This window comes from Mixophyes fleayi, chromosome 1, assembly GCF_038048845.1.
Source record: "Mixophyes fleayi isolate aMixFle1 chromosome 1, aMixFle1.hap1, whole genome shotgun sequence".
NCBI classification, from domain to species: domain Eukaryota; kingdom Metazoa; phylum Chordata; class Amphibia; order Anura; family Limnodynastidae; genus Mixophyes; species Mixophyes fleayi.
The window spans coordinates 370,668,068-370,680,998 of record NC_134402.1 but is presented as its reverse complement, the minus strand read 5'-3'; the positions used below and the strand labels follow the sequence as shown (position 1 = coordinate 370,680,998).

Sequence of the window (12,931 nt, the reverse complement as noted above, 5' to 3'; positions counted from 1 at the left end):
AAATAAAGGGTAAAAATCTACTGGCGAAACACAAATCAAGATATAGATGGATTTATTATAGATAATAGATAATAGCCAGAGCTTAGTCGTCTCTCTGAATATTAGTTAACCTTTCTAAATAGGTGCATTTCATTCAATCAGAATGCATTATAAGTCTCAGAAGTTGTATACCTAAATATAAAGCATACTGCTACGATATGCTGTGTAGTTTGATAATAAACAAGCCTATTACTGTGGAAACCCTGGGTTGGGCAGACTCCTCACCAACCCCCCTCTCATTGTACGCGAACTCCCGCCTCCCCTCCCCCTCATTGTAATTTGAATTTAATCAGCCTCAGCCGCGCTTCCTGATTGGCCGCGGGGCACCACATGTTCTTTCTGGCGCCATTTTGAGACCAAACCTCCCGCTCGCGTTGGGTCCTGGCGGGGAGATCGATGTACTGGCCGGGTCATTGTGCGCGGGCTGACTGTTATTTGTAGTTTTTATTTCGGTTACCGGGCATTTTACGCCACGTTTGCCCTGCACGGGGCTCGTTGTATTCGCTGTATTTTTACGCGCACGTCTTGAGCGCTGCAGCCGGTGCTCAGTGCAGCTGTTTGCCGGCGGTGTAAAGTTACTTTATAACCGTCCGATCACGTGCGGGGACAGGAGCTCGCGGCTGTACTGTAACCTCTCCGGCCGTAGCACAAACCATGGCGACCTCCACTCCCACCACTACCCGGCAGTCCAGCCGGCGCAGCAGCATGAGCACCCCGCTCAGCCCGACCCGCATCTCCCGCCTGCAGGAGAAGGAGGCGCTGCAGCACCTCAACGACCGCCTGGCCGTCTACATAGACAAGGTGCGGAGCCTGGAGAACGAGAACAGCGTGCTGCAGCTGCAGGTCACGGAGCGGGAGGAGGTGCGGAGCTCGGAGGTCAGCGGCCTCAAGGATCTCTACGAGACCGAACTAGCGGACGCCCGGCAGATCCTGGACGACACAGCCCGGGAGAGAGCCAAGCTGCAGATAGAGCTGAGCAAGGTCCGGGGAGACTACGATAATCTGCAGCTCAGGTGAGCCGCCCCCTCCCTGCTCATAGAGGCACAATGGGGACCCCCAGACACTGACAGGCGGGGGGAGCTCTTTGTGTGTCTGGACGTGCGCTGGGTCCATCTCCACTAGTGCAGGGTGCTCGTCTGTACGGTCACTGGTGGCTCTTCTTTTTTTTTGTTTTATATATTTGTTTAGTTACAGCCGGTTGTGGAGCCATCTTGAGAATTGGGTTAAGCTTGTGACTGCTGTAGTAAGTGCCCATCCCCCACTTCATTCATAGCTGAAGAGACCTCTATTGTAGCCAGTGTTTAGCTCCGTGTATAGTTTAGTTGGGGAAAATGTCATTTTACGTTTAGGTTTTTTTTGCTCTTTATGCTGGAGCAAAGCACTTAAATAAATGTCCGAAGATAACTCTAAATTGATTGGAATGAGAAAATGTACATTAAACTTGCATCTCTATACTGCACTGCTAGCTGGATGATATCTAACTTGCCTTTGTCTACCACAGTTGTCTATATACTTACTGGGTACTATAAGTCAATTTAAAGCGCAGTAATCGAGTTTAATGATGCCGTGATTGCCCTCAAAGCTTGCCAGTGACGTGCAAGGGTTAATATAGAGTGCCAATCACTGACCGTTCTAAATAAATAGGGAAGGCTTATTGTTTTTGAAGGCAATGTGAATGCACCATCCTGTCAGTGAGCTGGGCGTTGTTGGGTCTCTTCCCCCATACAAACCTCCACACCCCCCCCCCCCTTTTTTTTTTTTTCTTTTTTTCCTATTCAACGCCGAGTACTGTAAACTTAATGTCTAGGTTACACCCACCCTTCTTCCTCTCCAAGTTTTTGAAAACAAGCAATATTTTGTTTGGCGCTTAACTTATTTCTTGAGTGCTACTTTTATTATAGTGAATCTAAAACCAGACTTTTTTGAGTTTCCTCTAGCAGTCCAGAGTTGATGGGCAAACTGATAGAATGTCACAGGATCCAAAATACTCATATATTTTTTTTTCTCTCTACTGTAGCTATTTTTGGAATTCTTAATATCCTGCCATGATGCATTTTTCAAAAAGACTTGCTAATGACCAATGTAGCTTAATGTGCTGAAGTTGGATGGATTAAGTTAACAAATGATTTAAATGTTACTTGCGGCGTCTGCTTTGTGGATTGTGTGCGCGTTTTTTTTGTTTTTTTTTTGGCGACAGCTTTACTATACTGTGTAGTTGATGTTAATGGGTTAGGCTGCTCAGGGCAATGCAGGTCAACAGCTGTACTAGTAGCTGAGGGCACATGACCTCAGCCCACCTTGCCAAACCAGAGCTTGCATAAAAGAATTCTGTATGACGTGTTTAATCGTAGCTTCAAGAATTTTTTTTCCCCCCTTTATAATATTCCCCCCTACATGATGGAGCTGCTGTTGGCCTGCTTCTTTGTTTTTGGTATGCTGCAGAATGGGTTGCGCTAACTTACAGAAGTTGTTAGCATAATTTGAAATTAGTCTTCTATAAAATGTCTGCTTGTTCAGAGGTTAATGTCAGCCTATGGTCTAGGTATCTTGACATATTGCACTATTTGCTGTTGCAGCTGCTTCTGGAAGGAGGCCCAGTTTGTAATGTGATCTTTCACAGCTGAACTACACTTGCTATAAAACTGGAAGCTATGCATGGCCTCAGATTTGCTTATGCAAGTTTAGGTAGGTGTTTAAAAATGAATTCCTAAGTATTGTGGAAATGGCAGCAAATCCCTGTACTGTAGTTTTATTTAAAGCAGTCCCATGTTAATGTCATGTTGACTTTTATCACTTTAAAGTGGTGCTGCATATATGTTGGCATCTGGAATAGTCACATTTGATTTCATTTTTGGTTCACTCTTTCATTTAATACCATATTGAACATGAGGAAAACTAGTGATATCACCTTGTTGGGTCATTTGGGATTTCCCCATTGGAAGGCAGTTCATGCTGCCATTTTATCATATTTCATGAAGCCCATGCTATTTCTGCAATAGATGACTATATTAGATCTCCCTCTTGCCAGTCACCACTAACAGGCTGGCATATCAGCTGCTGTTTGGTTCTAAACTGGAGAGTCCCGGTACTGTCATCCAGGAGACCTGAAAATGCACTCTGGTTTAGAAAATAAATACTGAATCACAGATTTTATATTGCTTGCTCATAACTTCAGGTCTTGTGTGGTTTTTTTTTTGTTCATTTTGCTCATAAAAATGCAATTCCACTCAACTGGGGATTGAAAGTGCAAAACTGTCTCAAACTTGTGGTCTACCGATATATTCGCTGTACCTGCAAATGCTCTGCACTGTCCTTCATGCTGGCAGTGCTTTGGTTGATAATATGCTGCCTGTCTGAAGACAGAGCTGAATGAGCAGTGGATATCCTGCAATGTCTGTCCCCAGCTAACTAACCTTGAGTGTTTTGAGATTAGCATATTCCACCAAAAACTGAACTTTCAGTTTTCGATGGCAAACTTTAAAGCTCATCACATGTTTGTACAATCGATATACACTTGAAGCAGAGGCATTCTTTGCATTCACACATTTAGCACTCAAAGGGGGAATTGAATTTCCCCCAAAGGGGCAGATTCAATTCGTCCACGTTATTCTAGGAATAACGCAGTGCTTATAGTACCGTTAATACAATTTTAACCTGGATTCTTTGCACATAGTCCCAAGGGCTGCAAGCAAAGATCAGGGTTAAAATTTACTGTAATAGAGCGCAGGCAGTGTTACTTTTGGCAGTAATGTGGTGAATTGAATTCCCCCAAATAGTCTTAAGAATATAATAAATATGTATATATGTGTGTGTGTATCTATCTCTCTATTCATACTTTGGTAAGGTCATGTCTGTCAGAGTTCAACATTTCATACATTGTAATTCCACTGATCCAGAGGAGTAAAAAACAAAATCTATTGTGACTGTTGGAGGTTTGTCCTTCCTGGCCCAAGTAGTGGTGATGGGATACCTTTCTATGAATCTTTTTTTTTTTTTTTTTTTAAGCTACACTAATGGTTTCTTGTAATTTAAGCATCCTGTAACTTAAAAATTAATATTTGCTTATGTAAAGAATTTCCTTATGCTCATGATGAAACAATATTCCTTTTACTTGTAATTGATTACACATTGTCATCTTCATGGTCCTTGGTATCAAATGTTTGTTGGACAAATCTTTGATTTGACCTAGAATGTGTGTGGATACCCCTCTGAACTTTCCCTCCCCGATCCCCATTAAATAACCCCTATATCTAACCTCTATAATTGACTCAACGAGGTTTAACATTGCTGCCCCACTACACTGGGATTAGGAGTTAGATTCTGACCAGGATCCTGTGTGTGTGGCGTTTGTAAATTCCCATATTTCAGGCATACTGGCAGGTAAATGGTCTTCTGACATAATAAACTCTAGTGGTAAACATTATAAATTGTAATCTCCACTGGGGACAGGGACTGATATGAATGATTTGGTATTCTCTGTAAAGCTGGGTACACACTACACTGTTTTCGTCCAATCGGCTCAAACATACGACCGCTCGTTCAAAAGTCGGGTCAGTGTGCAAAGTGACACTATGGTCGAAAGTCTGCCCAAATGGACGATCGCCTCATTTGGTTGGTCGTACCGTTTAATATTTTCGTTCCAATCTTGTTTCCGCTGTGTAGTGTGTGTGTGTAAACTTCCGACCGATCCACAACAGTGAGTATGAAATTAGTCATTGCTCACAACAACATGACTGTAAAAAGTCGCTAAAGGGACGTCAGCTCTTCCCTTTATCGTCCTAAACAAGGCTAGTGTGTATGCAGTCCATGGACCGATCGCTCGGCATAAAAAGTTGGCCGAAATTTCTGTAGTGTGTACCCAGCTTAAAGCACACTGTAGGAGCTGTAGATTGCCCCCACTAAACACAGGTGCCCAAAACTGTAACCCATATTAAGATGCAGTGCATCTAGCGACTTGTACACTGGTAATGCTAGGTTTGCATTTATCCGCTATTTATGTATTCAATTACTTGATTCACCATTACAGCTGCTGTAGATGGAAGATTTTGATCCAATTGGATATACATTTGGATTGTCTGTGGACTCATGGAAAATCTGATTAATACATCTATGACCAGCTGAACTTTACCTATTTATCAATTAAAACCACAACCTCTTATTAAAGCTGTAGTTTGCTTTTAGCTCATAGAAATAAAAAGATAAACCTACACTTTATCATATTGTGTAGAAGCTTTTCGATCCCAGACAATGAGTGGAAACCATGCTGACACACTTCCAGAGTGTGCTTTGATATATGTGAATGGATTTTGCTGTGCAGTTAATTGCAATGTATTCATTTAGTAGCAATGTGCTCACTTTGGTGACTGTCACTAATATTCAAGTAGCTCAATGGGGTCTTTTGTTTATTTTTTTTATTTTTTTTGTGGGGGGGGGGAGGGGGGGTGTGCACCTTTGATACATGGTTGTGGGCCCCAGTCCTTCTATAGATAGAATCAGTGTAGTGATTTGGTTCCCTCTTCCAGTAGCAATTTGCTTTTATAAACTGGGCGTGCTCCATAAGCAGAGGATGGAGATGTGAATTCTGGAAGATGTGGCCGAGCAGCCATACTTGGTCTACAGAATGTTTTTAGAGTTGCATGCCCCCTAGGTGCTGATTTTGTACATAGGAGTTAACAGCTTTGAAGAGTATGAAGCTGGTTTTAAGTACATGAATTATACTAAATATTTTTTATACTAAATATATCACAAGGTGCCAATTGTTTGGTGGGTAATCCGTTTTAATACCCCCAGTGTCATGTTTGTGTGCACATAACAAGTTTAATAGGTTGTACTCTACACTTGCATGCATTGTTGTTGCCTTGACTGTCTACTAATGTCCTTTTGTATCGCCTCCTTTTGGCAGTTTCTCGAAGAAAGAAGCTGATTTTAATTCCCTTCAAGCCAAGTTCCGAGACAACGAAGCTCTTCTCCACTCCAAAGATGCTGCACTGGTCACTGCACAGAGTGAAAAGAAATCCCTTGAGCTGGAAGTTGAAAGCCTCCGATCTGAGATTGGACAGGTGGGTGTCTCTTGTATAGTCCTTTCTGCACTCTCCCTCTTTGCAATGTTAAGGGAATTTGTATGACTTTGTCTATGTATTTAGTATTTGCCGAATATTTTTTTTTTCGTGATTTGCCATTATTGCTGAATGTCCAGGCATCTTGTACTGGTCAGAAAACAAGTATAGTATTGCTCACTTTGCCAGTAATTACAAGCATAACTTAATGGTCCTAAACTCGATAGAAAGTGACCTATCGTAGCCTGTTAAACCAGTGTGTTCGTATCTCATGAAATTGTTCTTGGATTCATAATCCTAGCAAAAGTCTTAAGATTTATTGTGTCTTGGCGTTTTTCAGCTTGAATCTGCTTTGGCAAAGTTTAAGACACAGCTTGGCGAAGAAACTCTACAGAAAGTGGATTTAGAAAATCGTTGTCAATCTCTGACTGAGGAGCTTGAATTTCGTAAAAATATCTATGAAGAGGTAATACTGGAGTTGCTGTCCCTGTCCAAAACAAGTTTGCATTAAAATGTCAGTAATGGTCACAATCGTAGCTTCATGATTCATGAGTAAGTCTGACAATGATTTTAAACATGTGTTCAGCTATCCCATAATCAGATGAAAGGATTTTCTGCTATCAAAACCTTTACTCTGTTGTCATGTACATGCCATCAACACTTGCTGAATCCTCATGAGGGTTCTGTTGTAGTGGTGAATGTAGAACTTATTAGTAATGATGACAAATTACTTGGTCAATAACAGTTATTAAGCTCTTGTACATGTGTTTTGTTTTGTTTTTTTTGTAATGTGTGAATTGCAACTTTCAATGGGTCACCAGTATAGCCATGTCAAACCACCATATCTGAGCAGGTGTTATAGCTGTAAATGGTTCTGTTAAGGGTCCTTTACCACCTTACATGGGGACTGTAAGCTCCAATGGGGTAGGGACTGATGTAAATGAGTTCTCTGTACAGCGCTGCAGAATCAGTGGCGCTATATAAGTAGATGATGACAATGAAGGAGCAATATTACAAACATTACAACATAAAATTTGGCATTTAAGAAGTTGTATTTTGCCTAAAGCTTTATTAAGAAAATCATAAGATCGTGCAAATGATGCAAACAGTAGTTGATATTCACTAAAACATAAGCAGAAATATAATGAATATTGAAGGGATTGCTATATTTAAATTTGCCTTTTCAAACTGATTCAGTGATGTTTGACAATGGGTTAACAGGACAATCAGGAGCTTTGAAACCAGTTTGTAGTGGGTGTTGGGATGGATTTAGATGTAACAGTCTAGAACACCATTGCAATTGTTTAGCAAACTGGCATTTAGAGGTTTGTATTTTGTTGAGTTACAGCATTATTAATGTATGTGTGGGTTACTAGTTTCTTACAGGGAGCCAATAGGGCTAGGTCTGTGTCTTGCCTGGTTAAGTTGTGTCACCCTCAATGCCACAATGTTCTGTAGTCTGTTGGTGCAAGAAGATGTTGGATATGGTCACATGTCTAATATCACATGCTGGTGGCTCATCCCTTGAAACTAACTTGCATGTGTGTCTTCATGGTCACTTATCAACTACTAAATTGCTGGTTTGACTTTTTTATTTATTTTTTTTTTGTGCAGGAAATCAAGGAGACTAGAAGACGCCATGAGACCCGCTTGGTAGAAGTGGATTCTGGTCGTGTTATTGATTACGAACACAAACTTGCTCAGGCCCTTGCTGACATAAGAGCCCAGCAGGATGAGCAAATTAAGTTCTATAAAGAAGAAGTTGAGCAGACTTACCAAGCTAAGGTATGGCATGTAGTAATACACAATCTATAGTAGAGTGAAATGATTCTTTCTCCCCTTGCTAGTGAAAGTTGTCTTTATATTAACTCACACATTAACCCGTCCATGATACTCATGCATTCTAGTCAAATCAAGCTACTTAAGGTGTTAAAAAGGTTCTTGTCATCTTGCCACACACGCTGCTAGGCTTTTATATATTAGATAATGCTAAGAATTTAGTAGGTCAGTGTAGTATATAACTCCGCCCAGCAGGTGGTGCTGCAGTTTGAGCACTCTGTCACCTGGTAGTTTTTTCCACACATACACTAACACACGCCGCTGGGCTTTTATATATTGGGTTGGTGGCTTTTAAATGTTGTGCAATGAATGTAGAGAACACTGTTTAAACCACTATTGTAAAAACGAACAAATCTTATGGCATTCTTAAGAAATAAGTAACCCAAAACACAGCAATTGGCTTCATGGCAATTGATTGCTGTGGAGAGCTGCTAAATGTGCTACAGGCATGGCACCACAGCTGATGTTGGTACAAGGCATTGGCATAATTATTCCTGCTTTACTACAATTAAGGTGATATACTAAGAATACTTTGTTCTGGCAATTTGTATGCTTAAGCAATTGTCAAACATACTTAAGAGTTCACACATCCCCTTCTAGGCTGCTCTGCGCTCCACTATTGCAGTGTAGAGTGAAATGAATGAGTCTGGAAGAATCTACAAAGTTATAAAATGTGACTATTTAAAACAAATGTAAAGTCTTGTGGAATAATTTTTCAGTTTTATGGGAACTGATTTTCTATTACCTTTTTGATTTCTGTATGGCTTGTCACTAGAACAGTTTCCCAATCAGCTGCATACAAAAGGTATCGTAATGATTTCCTTTAGAAACACTCAATTCCTGTGTGGTTGTGACGCCAGCACTGATGTCCGTATAGGGTGTGCTTCCTCATTTTGATGTGAGATTGTCTTTCTCCCTTTAGTTGGAGAATGCCAGACTGTCCTCAGAGATGAACAGCTCTACAGTAAACAGTACTCGGGAGGAACTCATGGAAAGTCACCTGCGTATTAGCAGCCTCAGTACCCAGCTTTCAGACTTGCAGAAAGAGGTAAATATTAAGATGTCCCTTCATGCTCTAGTTGAGGCACCCATAATTCTGCTCAAGGGTCTTTTTCACAATGCCTATTTCTATAGTCTAGGGCATGGTATGATCGGATGCAGGAACTGGAGGAAATGCTGGCTAAGGAAAGGGATTCCTGCCGTCGAATGCTGGCAGACAGGGAGCGTGAGATGGCTGACATAAGAGATCAGATGCAACAACAACTTTTGGACTATGAACAGCTTCTAGATGTTAAACTGGCTCTGGACATGGAGATCAGTGCATACAGGAAGTTACTGGAAGGTGAAGAGGAAAGGTAAGTAATAGAATACATGGTCAAACCTGACATGGTGTCTGACTGCTTGCTGTGTCCAAGATACTGTATGTGCTTATCTCTATTTCAGCCTTTGTACATAACTTGAACTCTCCTCCAAATACATTTCAGGCTGAAACTCTCTCCAAGCCCTTCATCTCGTGTGACTGTATCTCGGGCCTCTTCAAGTCACAGTGTGCGAACCACCAGAGGAAAAAGGAAGAGGGTTGATGTGGAGGAATCTGAAGCCAGCAGTAGTGTCAGTATTGCTCACTCTGCCTCTGCAACAGGGAATGTGTGCTTTGAAGAGTTGGATGTGGATGGCAAATTTATCAGATTAAAGAACGGCTCTGAAAAAGTAAGTTGACTTTATTTCTACATGTGTCTGCTAAAGCAGATCCAATGCATAGTTTCAGTTTCACAACTATCTAAATTTCTAGGATCAACCATTAGGAGGCTGGGAGATCACTAGAACAATTAAAGACACATCAGTGAATTACAAGTTTACCTCAAGATACACACTCAAAGCTGGCCAGACTGTTACAGTAAGTGCCTATACTATTTCCTAATTGTCTGAAACTTTAATTCTGTGCAGGCAAAGTTGTTGGGGTTTTGTTATACACTTCAGACTAACACTGTTCTTACCCACAAAAATCTATTCAATCCACCTAGATTTGGGCTTCAAATGCTGGAGTTCCCTCAAGTCCTCCAACCGATCTCATCTGGAAAAACCAGTCATCTTGGGGCACCGGTGAAGATGTGAAGGTTGTGCTGAGAAATTCTCAGGGAGAGGTACGTCTGTCTACCACTTATATTTTAAATGACACAGTCAGATTCTACTGCACCTTAAATGTCTAGGCTTCCTCAATGTGGGCTTGCATGGTTTTGGTTTTATCTACCCCTATTGCTAAAGAAGAAAAGCTGGCTTGTATGACATTCTACAAACTAAAATAGCCAACTGCATGTCATTCTAGGTAGAGGAATATGCATCGACACATATATTAAAATTCCGTTTGTTAAACTGTTTGGTTACTCCTGGAAGTAACCTAATCTGAGCTCATCCTGTGCTGGAATGAACTTGTTTGACTGACTCTTGAATGCAGCCTTCTCTGTTTTGGTCCAGAAGTAGGATCAGTGTAGTTGATGCACTATGTAGGGATGAGGGATTCATAATTTTGGCAATCTAATTTTTTATTTACTCAGACTGTACACTGGGTTCTACATGCTATAAGTTGCCATGTATAAACCATACTCTGTACGTTCTACTGTAACAAAATCCTGTTTGCAAAATTCAGGCTCTGCTCCCAAAGATTCTGTCCTGTTTGTAATTATCCATACCACAATGCAGATTATAGAACATCCAAATAAATTGTAACTAACCAATATACACTGAGTGGCTATCCTGCACTCTGATACACTAGCAGCTTTGTGCTGTAACAACCAATTGCAGCTGGTGTGTAGGTAATGATGCAAACATCTTTCCTGATGGTTGAAAGTGCACACAATTGAGGACAACATGGGATACCTTTCTGACTGATTCATGATAATTGCTTAGTATGTTGTATGTAATTTAGGTTTTTATCTTCAGCTGATTGAAATTCATTTTGTAATCTAGGAAGTAGCACAGCGAACTACTGTTTTCACAACCACCATACCTGAGGAAGTTGATGAGGAGGCTGAAGAGGTATTGGTGGAGGGCGAGGAGGAAATACACAGTCGACGGGTAAGATTGCTACATCCTATCTATATTTAACTGTGAATCATGCCTTGCATACATATGCCATTCACCCTGGTATGTCAAGACTGCAATAGGTTTAGTTTCCATATTTGTTGGAATTTGGGTTCCTCGTATCGAGATGAAAACTGGCTTCCTATATTTGACATCTAAGAAGTGAAGTCTGACTGTTAACTTCAAAAAAATCATGTCACAAATGACCTAGTGTTTAAAATAAACATGAAAGCATTTATTCTACCCAGATCTTTTTCAGAAAGTCTTGATTATCCTTTACATTTATTGCTCAACTATTTCACTTTTCCTAAATGGTTATGGTCTTGTGGCATTTAAGATGCCTAAACCAGTACAAAGTCGATCTGTTGGGTTTTTGTCCTTGTGGTTTTTTTTTGTTTTTTTGTTCTGTTAGCACAGTGGTTAAATGTTTAAAACACTATAGGTTCTTCTGTAGTGAGCATGGGAAAAAATAATGTATATGTGTAAAGATATTGGTAAAAGGGCTCAATGAAATCTTTTCTTCTCTTCCAGGGAGCAGACCAAAATCGCTGTGCTATAATGTAAAACCAGTCATCCAGTCTGAGCCTTTTGGAAGCATGACCTCTTGCATTTTGTCAGTGTACAACTTACAAAAAGCCCAAGTTAATGGCCTTAACTTTTATTAGTCATGGGCACTCTTGTTTTAACAATCAAAATTGTAAAATGTGAATTGACTTGTTTGTACACTGTTGGGTCCTGGATCATTCAGGAGTGAAATGTTAACTGTGAAGGCCACTCTTGTCACCTGCCAGTCCTAAGTGACTACATTAAGGTGCTGTGCATTTGGAGGCACATGGAACTTTCTGCTTTTTGTACCGAATTGTTTTTATCTTTATCATGAAATCAAGAATTTTTTTTAAAACCATTTTAACCTTCAGCTTTGTTGCAAGGAGTCACTTGTATCATGTGAAAAAGCAGTTTTATGGGATTTTTTTTTTCTAGGTTAGTGTGGTTGGGTAATTGGCTATTTTAAATATGAAATCATGGTTTACGTGAAATAAAAAAAAAATGCTTTCTACTATGGTTGTCTTCATTTGGTACACAATATTCAAATTGATTCTTTACACATCAATTTCAGTGAGTAATAGAAATGTATCTTGGTTCCAGGGATGAATGGTAATCCATGTATCATTCTTCAGTGGTGGAAACAAGTAACCGTTAATGAGAGCTCTGTAGTGGAATTTTTTTCCAATATTCTTTTGAACATACTTATTATATACAAGGTTTCTTTTTACAATGCATAAAAATCACTAAGCTGCACAGTAACTTAAGTATTTTTTGTTTGGAATTTCTTGACTCTGGTTATGATGCCTTCAACTTACAATTGGCTTCATAGGCAGAATCCAATAGGATATGGTCAGTCCATGACTTTCATTCAATTTCCCACACCTACAGAGAACTCAAGTGAACAATACTTTTGTCACATAATAAGAAATCAAGTAACCTGCAAGATATGTGTATAATGCCAGTGTTTTGCAGAGAATGGTACCATTCAGTCCTGTTGCTGACTGACTTACCCATGTTCAACTGCTGTTCACATGTAAACCTTCTCCACTTCAGCCATCAAAGTTCTCGTTTATGGTTAACATTGCTGCCTCACACCTTGACTATGGGTTCAATTCAGACCATGTCCCCAATTTGTGTGGCATGTGTAAGTTCTCACAATAACTGCTTGGGTTTCATCCCACAGTTGTAAGAATAGTGGAAGGTGATTTTGGATCTGAGTGTAGTATGGAATTTAGAGTGTAGTGTTCCCTAATGGAACAATGATGTAAATTATATAATCTCTACAAAACTGCATATTATGATGGTGCTATTCAAACTAATAAATGCAGGTTTGGCAGTAAATGGCTGCAAGCTTCAAAGATACAGTGGAG

General features: G+C 40.3%; 1 protein-coding gene across 1 annotated transcript; it reads left to right on the top strand.

Moving 5' to 3' along the window:
- The first annotated feature begins 374 nt into the window (after positions 1 to 374).
- LMNB1 (lamin B1) lies at positions 375 to 12,072 on the top strand. The gene is made up of 11 exons (XM_075178923.1): positions 375 to 1,052; positions 5,942 to 6,098; positions 6,436 to 6,561; positions 7,710 to 7,880; positions 8,857 to 8,982; positions 9,069 to 9,289; positions 9,419 to 9,644; positions 9,727 to 9,831; positions 9,959 to 10,078; positions 10,902 to 11,009; positions 11,547 to 12,072. The coding sequence occupies exons 1-11, from the start codon at positions 694 to 696 to the stop codon at positions 11,577 to 11,579; spliced, it is 1,752 nt and encodes a 583-aa protein (XP_075035024.1). The 5' UTR covers positions 375 to 693; the 3' UTR covers positions 11,580 to 12,072.
- The last annotated feature ends 859 nt before the right edge of the window (positions 12,073 to 12,931 follow it).

Bases quoted from the DNA above. Each gene is read 5' to 3' on its own strand.
- LMNB1 (XM_075178923.1), top strand. From the start codon at position 694: ATGGCGACCTCCACTCCCACCACTACCCGGCAGTCCAGCCGGCGCAGC. The intron at 6,099-6,435 runs GTGGGTGTCTCT...GGCGTTTTTCAG, and splicing joins TCCGATCTGAGATTGGACAG to CTTGAATCTGCTTTGGCAAA. The intron at 6,562-7,709 runs GTAATACTGGAG...TTTTTTGTGCAG, and splicing joins GTAAAAATATCTATGAAGAG to GAAATCAAGGAGACTAGAAG.